General features: G+C 46.4%; 1 protein-coding gene across 1 annotated transcript in view; it reads right to left on the reverse strand.

Annotated features, from left to right (window-relative positions):
* The window catches only part of SCPEP1 (serine carboxypeptidase 1), a 34,034-nt gene that overhangs the window by 4,179 nt on the left and 13,860 nt on the right, over positions 1–15,995 (reverse strand). Inside the window, exons 3-10 of the mRNA XM_086360879.1 lie at positions 15,766–15,855; positions 13,635–13,790; positions 13,209–13,283; positions 8,910–8,982; positions 3,488–3,525; positions 2,855–2,983; positions 2,155–2,248; positions 1,298–1,411 (exon numbers count right to left, since the gene is read on the reverse strand). Of these exons, the coding sequence (XP_086217005.1) occupies positions 1,298–1,411; positions 2,155–2,248; positions 2,855–2,983; positions 3,488–3,525; positions 8,910–8,982; positions 13,209–13,283; positions 13,635–13,790; positions 15,766–15,855 (769 nt within the window). The remainder of the gene's footprint in view (positions 1–1,297; positions 1,412–2,154; positions 2,249–2,854; positions 2,984–3,487; positions 3,526–8,909; positions 8,983–13,208; positions 13,284–13,634; positions 13,791–15,765; positions 15,856–15,995) is intronic.

Here is a 15,995-nt window from a genome sequence, read left to right on the forward strand (position 1 = left end):
TACGTCCTGTGTCAGCAACATCCCAGGGCCTCCTTCCTTCATCAACTCTGTGCAAGGAACATGATGCTCAGAGAGGCTGAGAAACATGCCCTGGGCAACACAGTGAGTGGCGAGCTGGGATAGGAACACACAGCCGGCAGACTACAGACTGGGCTCAGGACACCGAGGGTGCCCAGAAAGGAGTCTCATTTCCAGACCCTACACAGGCACACCCAGAGCCAGGGGGAGTTTGTCCTTAGCAGTTTTCATCTGCAAAAGTCCCTGTAACGAGAGAAGCTGGGGCCAGACGACACAGCCATGAGGGTAAGAGGAGGGGGCTGAGCTGACAAGGTGTGTTCTCGTGAGCCTGGCCTGCACCTGGCCTCCCGGGGATACTCACATCTGCTCTTCCTCAGCGCCACAGCCCCCCACAGCTGTCTGCATCCCTCACGGCTCTGAAACTGCATTCTTTTATTTGAGCGAACCTTCCCTTCATTTCTAAAGAACTCCAGGGGGTGACGGGGACTTGAAGATACCAGGTCTAGGACGAGTGCTCTGCTGACCTCTCTGAGGGTTGGGAGGCTGGTCCAGTCCCAGTCTCTCTGCAGCTGTCAAGGTTCCACCCCACGGAACATAGCTTTGGGGCTCTTGGACATGAAAAAAACCCTCCTCAGCTTGGCGGGTTCCCCCTCCAGGAGCATGGGAGTCCCGCTTGCTCATGGCTTCCCTGTACGATTGAGCAGGAACTTTCGCTAGATTATTTCTCCCTCATCCTGGTCCCTGGGGACTCCCATATTTCCCCCCATGACCTTCAGACCAGAAGGCAACAGATGACAGACCTCATCATCCACATCAGGATACCTGCAGAGGCCGATCTGCTCAAACCCTGCCGAAAAATGATTTTTTTTTTTTTTTCAATACACTCATAACCAACCGTGGCCTTGGGCATGGCTCTTTAAAATCTCAAGTTTTTATTACGGAAAAGTTCACACTGACATAAAAGTAACGAGGAGATGGTGATGATGATTCTCATGGACCCACTCCTGGCTTCAACAGTGATCAACTTACAACCCACCGCTTCATTTCTTTCCCCGCCCACTTCCCTCACCAATCCTTTATTCTGAGCCAGTTTTGGCATGCCACTCACTGTCTCTGTATGTCTGCCCATCTATCAAATGTGAACGGTAATAATATTCTACCTGCAACTGAACACACTCAGCACCACCACTAACACCCATTCTACAAATTAAGGCTTTGAATCGTCACCTCTTTCACCCCCGGCTCTACAAACAACACTTCATGAAGTCACACAAGTTACCTCCCCAGATGCAGTCTTCAGGAATAATTCTGAGCTTCTTCCTGATGGGACCGTTCATGAGCTGACTTAAGGGATCCTGCTGGAGCTGTCTCACGTGGCGTTGGAAAAGATGAACTAAAACAAACTGGTACACGGTGAGTCAAAGGACTGGAAACAAGACCAAGAGGCCCTCCCTCTTTTCTAAGCTGCCAGGGATGCTGTGAGAGGGAGGCTTGCACCTGGAAGATGAAAAGTGGTCCCCTGATTCCCCCAGATGGGGGGAAAGTCAGGAACGTCTTCCAAGTGGAGAGGCTTTATTGGCTTTGACTGGTGCATTTTATGTCCTTTGGGGCCAGTAAGGTTCTCCAGCACGGCCTAAGGAAATCAGCTGAGTGGAACCTAGAGGCCTCTGGCAGCTTCTGTATAAAGGGAGGCTATCAGGCATTCAGCACCCGCAGTGAAAACAACTCAATCCAGCCTTTAGGAGGCTTAACATTGTAATTCAACGTGTAGAAGCTGGTTTCCAAATTTCAAAAACACCGTGTTAAGTGCAAGACTATCTCATGCATGATCCCATCTATGTGAAATGTCCTGAAAAGGCAAATCTAGAGAGACAGAAAGCAGGTTAGTGGTTGCCTGAGGCTGGAAGTGGGAAAAGAAATTGACTGCAGACAGACATGTGGGATCTCTCTGGGGTGATGGAAATGTTCTAAAACAGGACTGTGGTGATGAAATGTTCTAAATGCACTAAAACCCACTGAATTACACAACATGGGTGAATGTTATGGTATGTAAACTATATGTCAATAAAACTTTTCAAAAAATTGGTAGACGCAGGGAAGCTGAGACATGGTCTCCCAACGTCAAGGTCCACTCACCAAGGTGTTTCTGGGTGAATTCTAGATTCGACACCACTCTGGACACAGACGAGCTCTTAGTTAAGATGTTATAAAAGTTCACCCCATCTGTGTTCTGAAATACACAAGAAATGAATTGTGTTATTTCTTTTCTTTGTTTATCCATTACCAGAGCTGCAAAACAGTAAGGTACCTGGCTCCCCATCTTGTCCAAGGACAGCTTTAATTTTGTACATTTGCTCAGACCAGAAAGAAATAAGCTCTGGTGGCCCAGAGACCAGCAGTGCCAACTCGGTCTCCTGGGGGTAGCTCATCCAAGGATGGCTCCAATGCCACAGGAGAAAACCAAGAGCCTGTGTGTTAATTTCCAGGAAGAATCTGCAGAGGGTCCTACACACTCAAGTCCTCAACCTGTGGATTCTTCCTCCTGGCTCACTTCGGCCAGAATACTGCCTGGCAAGGACCCAAACACTCACCTTGGCAGAACATATTCTTTCTTATAGAATCCATACTTTCAGCTGAGGGACAGGCAAGTCTTGCAGGCTGGGTGGCTTTCTGACCTTGTCGCTGCTCAGACTGGTCAGATATATTGTTTAGCTTGACATCATTTCCAGACTTGTGGGCAGTCTCCGGATAGACCCCAGCCCTGACAATACCAACCAAGGTCCCTTCACCCCCAGGGAAAAGCCAAGTAGGCTGGCCCAAACGCATCCCCTCTTACCTGTTCAATGACCATTTCTGCTTTCTCCCAGAGCCTGGTGGCCTCTTGGTAGAGTTCCTTGCTCAGGGCATCCAGGACTTCCTCTGCAACATTAGACACCTCTGCCAAACCCTGGTCATCTAGAAGAGACTGGAATGCAAACAAGAACACTCTGACTTGGCAAGAGACAGAACTCTGGCATCACTCAGGGTAGGCATGGGTAACAGAAAGAGTGGGCGGCAGAAGCAAGGGGGACGTTCATAGAAAAGCACAGCATAACAAGCGCTGTGTTTACTGATGAGGGAAATGCCAGAAAATAGCAACCAAGTCTAGGTGATGGCTATATGGGTATTCACCATGATCGTTCAACCTTTCTGCATATCCGGAAATGTCTATAATAAAAATCTGGGGAGATTTTAAAATGTGCATGTCTAGTACCTGGAGCAATGGGATAACTGTGTTGATGTTTCTTTAAATTTGTCCCCAAGGCCGGCTGTTGCTTACGGTTTTCAACTTGATATGGATTATTAAATAGGTCCCTAAGGGGCAGTGTCAACCGCACAGACAAACCCAACTAGCTTGGTCCCTCCTGCAGACACAGCCAGAGGAAGTCAGCTGGGCTGTCAGGCTGAGAGTTTGGGCTCGTCTACTTACCACACTGTACAGGTACGGTCCCCAGGAGAGCACCGAATCTAAAGGACACCACGCAGGGACAGAGTGAGTTTTCTGTGATTGTCCTCCCCTCAAAACACCTAACCAGCTTTCCTCCCAAAGCAGAGAGAGACAGAAGCAAGAAACACAGTGGCTTTGGGTGTGAAGGCTCCTTAACCCACCAGGGATCATGTCTTGGTGGCTGGGAGGTGGGGTGAGGGTGTGGAACCTTTCTGTTAAGTCAGGGCTAAAGGGCCACATTAATCTGGCCTGATATCAGCCCAGCCAGTGAGTCAGCGCCAGGGATGGCTCCACGGACAGGCTGTGCGTGTGCAGCGGCAGCGCTTATCTGCACGCTTCTCGACTGTGAGGGTATAAGGTATTTCCCCGCCCTCTGCTTCGCTCTGCTCTGCACCCTGCCCGCTCCTCCAATTTGAGGACACAAGTTTCCACCAAGGAGCTAATTAAGGACGAATACTGATTGCATCAAGTTTCTGGGGCTATACTGCCAATCAATTCATTTCAATTCCAAAAGTACACTGAGAATGTAAAGGCGTGAGAACTGGAGTAAAGCCAATAATGAGTTTTATGAGACAAATGTGAGTAAGACAACACCCAACTTCACAGAGAACAGTTGGGCTTGGTTTGGACAAGTTCACAGTTACCGTAACTAAGGCTAGTCCATTGATAGAAGTGCTAAGAAGGTAGCAAGCACAACTTTTTTTTTTTGCTTATGTGGTTTTCTTTTGTTTTCTGTAATTTTTCTTAAATTGAAGTACAGTTGACTTATATCAATGGAGAAGGAAATGGCAACCCACTCCAGTATTCTTGCCTGGAGAATTCCATGGACAGAGGAGCCCGGCGGTCTATAGTCCATGGGGTCACAAAGAGCTGGACACGACTGAGTGACTCACACACACTTTGACTTCTATCAAGGACCGTAACTTACAGAGCACACTTGAATACATGGCACTCATGCTCAGTAACTCAGTCATGTCTGACTCTGTGACCCCATGGACTGCAGCCCACCAGGCTCCTTTGTACATGGGATTTTCCAGGCAAGAATACTGGAGCAGGTTGCCACTTCCTACTCCAATCATTAGGGTAGGGTAACAAAATAACTTCTCCAAAAGGAGAAAAGAGTAAATGAAAACACAGCCCTTATTTATTCAATGTCTCTCTTTTATATCCCTGATAGCCACCATACTGGAGATGTTGAGCAACAGGAACATTTTTAACTTACAAGAGGGCATTAAGATGACGCAATGGCTAATGCACCACTCCTTTGCTACAAAGCCTTCAACAGTTCCCCCAAAGCCCAACCATCTCAAAGTCTGTTTCAAATAACCTCACTTCTGCAGGATGCTACCCTAGGTATTAACACAGAAATATGATTTGTTAGCTAAATACCTTTGGGGTTATGCAAAAGACAACACTTTTTTTTTTTAACTGCAGGACTTATCAGAGCCTTTAATGTGCCTGTGAACCTTGAGGAGGTACGGCCAGTATTTGGCACTTGCAAAACTTATTTGGCCATGGAGCCCTTTGCATACCACTTCACTGGGCTGGTATTCTTCAGGACACACCCTGAGAAATGCAGACACACCAGGTCCTTCAGAAACTAGCTGTCATTCTCCTCTCCAGCTAAACCATCAAGCCTGGGCCTCGGTTTCTTATAAAGAATCAACTGCAGTCCTCCAAGGCATCCCATTTCCTGCTTTATCTAGACCAGGGATTGGCAAACCTTTTCTGTAAAGGGACAAACAGTAAATGTGTTTGGCTTTGCAGGTCAGCTGGTCTCTGTTGCAACTACTCAACTCTGTTATTGCAGGCTCCAAACAGATGACCTGTATTCTACAAATGAATGGGCACGCTAGTGTCCCAGCAAAAAGCTTATTTACTAAAGCAGGGTGGTGGGACAGACTTGACTTAGAAGCCGTAGTTTGAGCCTGGATGTGTACCTCTGAGGTCACCTCTGCAGTGACGGAAACGTTCTCTATCTGTGTGATCCACAACACGTCCACAGCCACCTATGGCTACTGGATACTTTGAAATGATAGTAGTGCAGACAAAAGATTTGATTTTTATTGTATTTTATAATATAAATTTAAATAGTCATATGTGGCTCAGTTCAGTGTAGTCGCTCAGTCGTGTCTGACTCTGCGATCCCATGGACTGCAGCACACCAGGTCTCCCTGTCCATCACCAACTCCCAGAGCTTGCTCAAACTCATGTCCATCGAGTCAATGATGTCATCCAACCATCTCATCCTCGGTTGTCCCGTTCTCCTCCTGCCTTGAATCATTCCCTGCATCAGGGTCTTTTCAAATGAGTCAGTTCTTCTCATCAGGTGGCCAAAGTATTGGAGGTTCAGCTTCAGCATCAGTCCTTCCAATGAATATTCAGGACTGATTTCCTTTAGGATGGACTGGCTGGATCTCCTTGCAGTCCAAGGGATTCTCAAGAGTCTTCTCCAACACCACAGTTCAAAACATCAGTTCTTCAGTGCTCAGCTTTCTTTATAGTCCAACTCTCACATCCATACATGACTACTGGATAAACCACAGCTTTGACTAGATGGACCTTTGATGGCAAAGTAATGTCTCTGCTTTTTAATATGCTGTCTAGGTTGGTCATAGCTTTTCTTCCAAGGAGCAAGTGTCTTTTAATTTCATGGCTGCAGTCACCATCTGCAGTGATTTTGGAGGCCAAAAAAAATAGTTTCTCACTGTTTCCATTGTTTCCCTATCTATTTGCCATGAAGTGATGGGACCAGATGCCATGATCTTAACTTTCTGAATGTTGAGTTTTAAGCCAACTTTTTCACTTTCCTCTTTCACTTTCATCAAGAGGCTCTTCTTCAGTTTCTGCCATAAGGGTGGTGTCATCTGCCTATCTGAGGTTACGGATATTTCTCCCGGCAATCTTGATTCCAGCTTGTGCTTCATCCAGCCCGGCATTTTGCATGATGTACTCTGCATGTAAGTTAAATAATAAGCAGGGTGACAATATACAGGCTTGACATACTCCTTTCCCAATTTGGAACCAGTCTGTTGTTCCATATCAAGTTCTAACTGTTGCTTCTTGACCTGCATATGGATTTCTCAGGAGGCAGGTAAGGTGGACTGGTATTCCTATCTCTTTAAGAATTTTCCACAGTTTGCTGTGATCCACACAGTCAAAGGCTTCGGCATAGTCAATAAAGCAGAAGTAGATGTTATTCTGGAACTCTCTTGCTTTTTTGATGATCCAACGGATGCTTGCAATTGCAATTTGATCTCTGGTTCCTCTGCCCTTTCTAAATCCAGCCTGAAGATCTGGAATTTTATGGTTCATGTGCTGTTGAAGCCCGGATTGGAGAATTTTGAGCATTACTTTACTAGCGGGTGAGATGAGTGCAATTGTGCGGTAGTTTGAACATTTTTTGGCATTGCCTTTCTTTGGGATTGGAATGAAAATGGACCTTTTCCAGTCCTGTGGCCACTGCTGAGTATTCCAAATATGTTGGCATATTGAGTGCAGCACTTTAACAGCATCATCTTTTAGGATTTGAAATAGTTCAACTGGAATTCCATTCCCTCCACTGTTTGTAGTGATGCTTCCTAAGGCCCATTTGACTTCACATTCCAGGATGTCTGGCTCTAGGTGAGCAATCACACAATCGTCATTATCTGGGGCATGAATATCTTTTTTGTATAGTTCTGTGTATTCTTGCCACCTCTTCTTAATATCTTCTGCTTCTGTTAGGTCCATACTGTTTCTGTCCTTTATTGTGCCCATCTTTGCATGAAAAGTTCTCTTGGTATCTCTAGTTTTCTTGAAGAGCTCTCTAGTATTTCCCATTCTATTGTTTTCCTCTATTTCTTTGCACTGATCACTGAGGAAGGCTTTCTTATCTCTCCTTGCTTTCTTTGGAACTCTGCATTCAGATGGGTCTATCTGTCCTTTTCTCCTTTGCCTTTAGCTTCTCTTCTTTTCTCAGCTATTTGTAAGGCCTCCTCGGACATTTTGCCTTTTCGCATTTCTTTTTCTTGGAGATGGTCTTTTTTTTTTTTAATTTTATTTTATTTTTAAACTTTACATAACTGTATTAGTTTTGCCAAATATCAAAATGAATCCATCACAGGTATACATGTGCTCCCCATCCTGAACCCTCCTCCCTCCTCCCTCCCCATACCATCCCTCTGGGTCGTCCCAGTGCACTAGCCCCAAGCATCCAGTATCGTGCATTGAACCTGGACTGGCTGGAGATGGTCTTGATCCCTGTCGCCTGTACGATGTCACAAACCTCTGTCCATAGTTCTTCAGGCACTCTGTCCATCAGATCTAATCCCTTGAATCTATTTGTCACTTCTACTGTATCATCATAAGGGATTTGGTTTAGGTCATACCTGAATGGTCTAGTGGTTTTGCCTTTTTTCTTCAATTTAAGTCTGAATTTTGCAACAAGGAGTTCATGATCTGAGCCCCAATCAGCTCCCGGGGCTTATTTTTGCTGACTGTATAGAGCTTCGCCATCTTTGGCTGCAAAGAATATAATCAATCTGATTTCGGTACTGTGGCTATGGTTACCACATTGAGCTGTGCAGATCTTCTTGAAGGCATGAAGCAGGTCTGTGTATCTTTCCCAGCACTGGGCACAACACGTGCTCCCTGGCAAGCAATTAATAGTCGCACATGGAAGTGAACGGTAATCCTCCTCCAAAAAGGGAGTACTTCTGGGGTGGAAGAGCGATCCGTACGGTGCACCTGGACACAGGGGTTCAGGGCTGGGCAGACAGACTCTTAAGGGCGGGTGGGTCATGCGAGCTGAATTCGGGAGGTTTTGGACCAGACAAAGAGCACGTGCAAAGGAGGAGGCTGACCTACTGGTCTCAAGGAGGAACGCACGGTGACGGCTAAGTGCCTGCTGCCTTCATGTGCATCCTGGGTTTAGCTGTGTGACTTTAGGAAAACTGCTTAACCTGAGTCTCAGTTTCATCACCTCCAAACCTGGGATAGTAACACCAACCATCCCATGGAGATGTCGTTAAGCTTCAGCAAAGTTAACACATATAAAGTGTTTAGTATTGTTAATGCAGTTGTGATGAGACCCTTGAAGGGTGTGGGAGGCCAGTTCTGTCACTCTGAGCGAGACAGTTGGCAGGATGCCCGCCAACCCCTTAGGTCTCGGGTCAAGGCTTCTGCAGCGTCACAGTGTCCTAGGAGGTTCATCCAGAAAGGACACACAAAGGGCAGTGCTTTTCACAATGGGGACTGAGGATGTCCCTGCCAGCCCCGTCGCTCCCAGTGCAGGAGGCCCAGGTTTGATGCCTGGTCAGGGAACTAAGATCCTGCACATCGTGCAGCTCAGCCCCGCCAACACACCTTTCCCCAACCCCCATCCCTGCCCCCTGCCAAAAAAATCCGAAAGTGTCCTACTTACCGATGGGAGAGATCCAAGCGTCACCCAGAGCAACCCCGGCAAAGTTGCACTGGATGGTCTTTTGCTGAACAGCCTGAAAGAGAAGCCAAGAAACATCCTTGTCAAGAAGACCCAGGGGCCTCCCTCCTTTCCTCAACAGAAGGGAGTCGGGCCTTAACACACAGCCTTTCCTGAGCACAGAGTGCTTCTGCTCACCCAGGATGCTCTGGGTACCCAAAGACCTCAGACATCCACTAGAGGACAAGGGTAACTGTCCTGCCGCCCACTATCTGCAAAATGAATGGGAACTGTGAAGTTCTCCCAAGGGTGTTGGCAGGATTTGTGTGGGCTCTGGTGTAGCCCCTGTCTTCTTTAGAAGGGACACATGGAATACACAGAGTATAACCTTTACAAATTGTAAATCATTATATTGTACATGAGAGTCTTCCCTATGGCTCAAATGGTAAAGAATCTGCCTGCAATGCAGGAGACCTGGCTTCGATCCCTGGGTCGGGAAGATCCTTTGCAGAATGGAATGGCAATCCACTTCAGTATTCCTGCCTGGAGAATCCCATGGACAGAGGAGCCTGGGGGGCTACCGTCTGTGGGATCACAAAGAGTCGGACACGACTGAGCGACTAACACTACCACTACTAAATTGTACGTAGGGAACATATAATATTGAACATCAATTATACTTCAATGAAAAAAAGGTCATACAAGTTCACTGTAAAATATTTACTCACTGAAGGAGACAGGAGAAAGATGTGAAAAAAACTTTACCTCTGCCCCACCTACATCCTCACACCCATGAGTTAACCACAGTTAACATGGTATATATTATTCTAACTTCTTCCTTTGGTTTCATAAGCATATATATATTTGTATGTGTATATACACACAGATCTACCCATTCTTTCTGATGGCTGCAAACTGTCCATCATGGAAAGATCCACGTATTTCACTTAAGTAATCCTCTATAGATAATAATGCTCAAAATTCTCCAACCCAGGCTTCAACAGTAGGTGAACCATGAACTTCCAGATGTTCAAGCTGGATTTAGAAAAGGCAGAGGAACCAGAGATCAAATTGCCAACATCCACTGGATTACTGAAAAAGCAGAAAAACATCTACTTCTGCTTTACTGACTATGCCAAAGCCTTTGACTGTGTGGATCACAACAAACTGTGGAAAATTCTTCAAGAGATGGGAATACCAGACCACTTTACCTGCCTCCTGAGAAATCTGTACGCAGGTCAAGAAGCAACAGTTAGAACTGGACATGGAACAACAGACTGGCTCCAAATTGGGAAAGGAGTACGTCAAGGCTGTATACTGTCACCCTCCTTATTTAACTTATATGCAGAGTACATCATGAGAAATGCAGGACTGGATGAAGCCCAAGCTTATCAATAATCTCAGATATGACACCACCCTTATGGCAGAAACAGAAGAAGAAGTAAAGAGCCTCTTGAAGGTGAAAGAGGAGAGTGAAAAAGCTGGCTTAAAACTCAACATTCAGAAAACTAAGATCATGGCATCTGGTCTCATCACTTCATGGCAAATAGATAGGGAAACAATGGAAACACTGAGAGACTTTATTTTTTTGGCCTCCAAAATCACTGCAGATGGTGACTGCAGCCATGAAATTAAAAGACGCTTGCTCCTTAGAAGAAAAGTTATGACCAACCTAGACAGCATATTAAAAAGCAGAGACAATATTTTGCTGTCAAAGGTCCATCTAGTCAAAAGTTTTGGTTTTTCCAGTGGTCATGTATGGATGTGAGAGTTGGACTATAAAGAAAGCTGAGGGCTGAAGCACTGATGTTTTGAACTGTGGTGTTGGAGAAGACTCTTGAGAGTCCCTTGGACTGCAAGGAGATCCAACCAGTCCATCCTAAAGGAAATCAGTCCTGAATATTCATTGGAAGGACTGATGCTGAAGCTAAAACTTCAATACTTTGGCCAACTGATGAGAAGAACTGACTCATTTGAAAAGACCCTGATGCAGGGAATGATTGACGGCAGGAGGAGAAGCGGACGAGAGAGGATGAGATGGTTGGATGGCATCACCAACTCAATGGACATGAGTTTGAGCAAGGTCCGAGAGTTGGGGATGGACAGGGAAGCCTGGCATGCTGCAGTCCATGGGGTCGCAAAGAGTCAGACAGGACTGAGTGACTGAACTGAACTGAACTGAACAGATAGTCACTGAGCTTGTTTTCCTTTTATGGACATTGTAAACGATGATGAACTAAACATCCTCTCACACACATGCATGTATAAGTATTCCCACAGGACAGACTCTTAGATGTGAAATTATTGGTTCAAAAGGCACATACATTTTATAAGCAGACAGATAGCCAAACTGCCTTTAAAAAATGATTTACCAATTTTCCTTCCTAACAAAGGTTCATGAGTGCACTTACTTCCTTGTTATTCAGTCTCCTAGTCACGTCCAACTCTTTGCGACCCCATGAACTGAGGCACGCCAGGACTCCCTGTCCTTCCCTATCTTCCGAAGTTTGCCCAAGGTCCTGTCCATTGTTTTGGTGATGCCATACAACCATCTCATCCTCTGTCATCCCCTTCTCCTTCTGCCCTCAATCTTTCCCAGCATCACAGACTTTTCCGAGTCAGCTGTTTGCATCAGATACTGGAGTTCCAGCTTCAGCACCAGTCCTTCCAACAAGAATTCAGGGTTGATTTCCCTTAAGATTGACTGCTTCGATCTCCTTGCTGTCCAAGGGACTCTCAGGAGTTTCAGGAGTTTTCTCACAGTTTGAAAGCATCAGTTTTTGGGCCCTCCGCCTTCTTTTCAGTCCAGCTCTCACATCCACACATGACCACTGGGAAGACCATCGCCTGGACTATTTGGACCTTTGGTGGCAGAGTAACGTCTCTGCTTTTCAACACACTGCCTAGGTTTGTCATAGCTTTCTTGCCAAGAAACAAACTTCTTACTAAAACTGGGGGTTACCAATTTTCTAAAATATTTGCAAATCCCACAGCTTTGATTTACTAATAAAAATTGAACACCATTCACATGTTCACAGGCTGTTTGCATTTCTTCAATAAATCATTTCCTCATATCTTTTGGCAAATTTATATTATGATATTACCCTTTTTTAAGTGGATTTATTGATACGAAGACTTTTTCTATTATATATTTGTGAGTCTGTACACATATCTTTTAAAATTATTTATAGAACTCTAAGAAGTTTTAAATTTCTAGATCTAAATTATGCCAAAATTATTCTTTTTGGCTTTTCATCTTATGAAAGAAAGCTTTCCTACCCAAGATTATACATCTTTTCTTCTATATTTTCAAGTACTCTTATAGTTCTGATTTTTACATTAAAATTTTGAATCTATCAAGAACTGCTGTTCTGGACTTCTCTCGTGGTCCAGTGGTTAAGACTCCCCTGCCAACGCAGGGGACACGGGTTCCATCCCTGGCCTGGGAAGATTCCACATGCCTCGGGGCAACTAAGCCCATGAACCACAACTCCTAAGCCCTGCAGCTCAGGAGCCGCAACTCCTGAAGCCCGCACACCCTCGACCCGTGCTCCACAACAGAAGCCAGCACAATGAGAAGCCTGTGCACCGCAACGAAGAGCAGCGTCTGCTCACCGCAACTAGAGAAAGCCCATGTGCGGCCACAGAGACCCAGCGCAGTCAAAGCAAAATACCGATGTTTCACGCAAGGCAGGAATCTAACTTTACTAACCTCCAAAGTAATAGCCATCTGTCTCCAAACCATTTGCTGAACCTTCTGTCTTTCCCTGTGATATGAAATACCACCCTATCATTTATATAAGATCTTATGTAAGTATGATATATATGTATCATATACATAGTCACATGCATATACACACATACATACAAGTACAGACAAAATATGCTTCCAGACTCTCTAACCTGCTACATTTATCTGCATTTGTTGCTATGCCAGCACCACATTGCTTCACTCAGCGGAATAGCTTGTTTAATATTGGAACTGTGCCAACTTCACTATTCTTTTTGAAACTTTTTATGGTCATTCAGATCAGATCAGTCGCTCAGTCATGTCCGACTCTTTGCGACCCCATGAATCGCAGCACGCCAGGCCTCCCTGTCCATCACCAACTCCCGGAGTTCACTGAGACTCATGTCCATCGAGTCAGTGATGCCATCCAGCCATCTCATCCTCTACAGACTTTCTCTTACTTTCCATGTACAAGGTCCTATTCAAAGTATATTTAATTATCAGGTGAGTACAACAAGTAAAATAATCAGTTTCGGTCTGGAACCAAACAACAAAGTCATCTTCCCTGTTACCTTATAAAGTTCTAGAGCGATGCCAGCAGCCATCTTTCCTCCATAAGACTCTGAGAAAATGTAGAATGGAATCCTCTAGAAGAAAAAGAATTTATAAAGAATTAAATATCCTGAATGCCTTTTAATTCACATGAATCCATTTCAAATTTCTACTGCATGTAATGGCCAGGCAAAACAAATCTGCTTCTGTTGATCTTTCCTCCCATATCTGGTTTTTATGTGTCAGGAGAATACTGGGTGCAGGGTCATTCTTTCAAGCTAAAACCATCTTTACAGACGACAGAAACCCACAACCTGATCCCTGGGTACAAAAAGGTTTTCTCTGGAATGAGCTGGGCGTGTAACTCTTTGCGGGTGTTTGCACCTGATGGATCCAGTGCTATGACTGCGAGCCCCTCGCTGAGCTGTTTCTGAGGCCCCACTTACCTCGAATTCTTTGTGGAAATCAAAGAAGCTCTTCAGGAGAAATATCATGTCTGATACCACGGTGGCCAGGTCTCTGGCGTATGCATCAGTCTTGTTCACATAACTGAATCCGGCACCCACGGGGTTATCCACAAACAGGAGGCTGGCCGACTGGAGCTACACGCCACCCCAGGAAAGTCAGATGTTGCAATCAGCCAGCCAGTCCCCAACCATCTTTTGATCATCTTTTGTGAGCTCAACAAAAGCCACACATGTGAGGATATCAGTGTGGTTATGGTCTGTTATTAAAATGGGTTTTAAAAAAAATCTGGACTAGGGACACGGACTAGTACAGCAAAGAAAAGGAGAGCCAAGAAGGAAAAAGTCACGTATGCGTGGGGACTGAGGCATCCAGGCTGTCACTCTGACGCAATACAAACGTCCTGGACGTAACGCGCTAGCACAGGGAGAACCCTGTGGTGTCGGTCTGAGCAACAGCTCGAGGCAGGAGGAGGTCTGGACCACACATGTGTTTTCTTTAAGATGGATCCAGTTTCCACATTGGCTGGCTTTGCTGAACACTACAAAAACAGAATTTATTCTACTACCTTTCCCACAAAAGTTTAGACTTTTATATCCTGAAGGATCCCTAGTAATAACACAGTCCAGCCATGTCCTTTACAGTTTAGGAAATCAAAGCCCAGAAAAGGCCCAGGACCTGTCCAGGGTCACAAAGTTGGATAGGTAATGGCAGCATCAGGACCAAGGCCAGCATCTCCTCACTTCCTGTTCCAGCTCTCTGCCCCAGTCACGTGACTCTCTTTGTCATGGGAGGCTTGGGGACAAGCCAGAGGGGGCACTCTGCTACTGCAAATGGAAGTGATATTTCACCTGGAAGCATGTGTAAGAATGTTTCAGGCTGAGGGAAGAGCCTGTGCAAAGACCCTGAGTCTAAAGTAAATCCACTTGAAGACCAGTGTGGAGACAGGGGTGTTCCTGCAGTGCGTCTCAGGTAAACATGGTGAGCTGGGTGTGACTGGGTGGCCCCAGGAATGAAGTCGAGGCCCAGGAATCGCCCTTGCAAAGGCCTGAAGGAAGAGGGCACTGGAGAGGAGCTGGGAGGTGTGACTGGGGGCAGCAGGAGCCAACTTCTGTGTCGGAAACTGGATCTGATCTTCTGGGAACCTGAAAGATGGTAAACTAAGGAGGGACTGGCATTGGAGAGTTTCATTTGTGTGGCATGTAGATTACAGGGTGGGAATGGGGGAGACCTTTGAACGCACCCCTGAAAGGCAGTGAAAGAGGGGTGGATGAAAAATATTAACAACCTTGGGTATTAAACACAGAGCTACAAATGGACCCAGAAATTCCCCGCTAAACTGAAACTGCAACCAGTATCTGTACGCTAATGTTGCCTGCATTACTCACGACAGCCAAAAGGTGGAAATAACCTAAGGGTCCATCAGCAGATGGGGGAGGGGCAGAGGCACAGAGCAGAGGGTGGCCACGAGCCCAGAGCAAAGCCCCCACCCGCCGAGCCCCTCAGCATCCGGCAGCCTGGGGGCAGAGGTCGAGCGTGGGGACAGCGGGACGGACCCCAGACTGGAGGGAGAAGAACAACGGAGCCGGGGGGGCAGGATCTGGTCAGAGAGGGGCGGGTGAGGAGGTGAAGCTGAGAATGAAGGCGCAGTGCAGAGTCAGAGAACCAGAGAGGCATCAAAAGGGCAGAAGACAAGGGGTCTGAGGTCTGGAGGAAGACAAGCACTGAGATAGGAGAGGAGGAGAAGAAAGAAAGGACTGGAGGTCGTGGCCAGAGGGTGGGACTCTGGTGTCTGAGACTGTAGCAAGGTCTAGCGCCTGGGTAATGCCAAGTCCAGGTGTCTGCGAGAGCAGACGGAGCTTTCTGCAGGGAAGTGGAGAGAAAGGTCATGGAGTTGGGAAGGTGACCGGTGTAGGACAAGCTGCCTTCAGAAATGGAAGCAGCTGGTGGAGAGGAGGCCTGTGGACAAGCACCCAAGGCCCCCCCTGCATACAGAGGAAGAGGGCGGGGGCGGGGTGGGGCCCCTCAACCTGGGGATGGGATGGGATCAGGTGGGGCTCAGTCTGCGAGAGGCCACGTGACACTGAGAGTTCTGGGCCTTCCTCACTGTACCCAAGTGGTCTTTCGTGGCTGGAGATTCCTATCAAGCGGCCCGATTTCCTCAAAGTTTCCAAAGCCAGTGCTGGAACCACCTGGACCACCCTGTGGAAGAAAGAAAGAACCAAAAATAAACTCAGAGAAAATGTCTGTTAAACCTTCATCATTACAGCAATGACCACACTCACTGTTAATGATTTATGACCCAGCAACGGCTGCGTCAACCTTACACACAGGACACAGCT

This window comes from Bos grunniens, chromosome 19, assembly GCF_055505025.1.
Source record: "Bos grunniens cultivar Pamir isolate PY7600 chromosome 19, Bosgru_T2T1.0, whole genome shotgun sequence".
Taxonomy (NCBI): domain Eukaryota; kingdom Metazoa; phylum Chordata; class Mammalia; order Artiodactyla; family Bovidae; genus Bos; species Bos grunniens.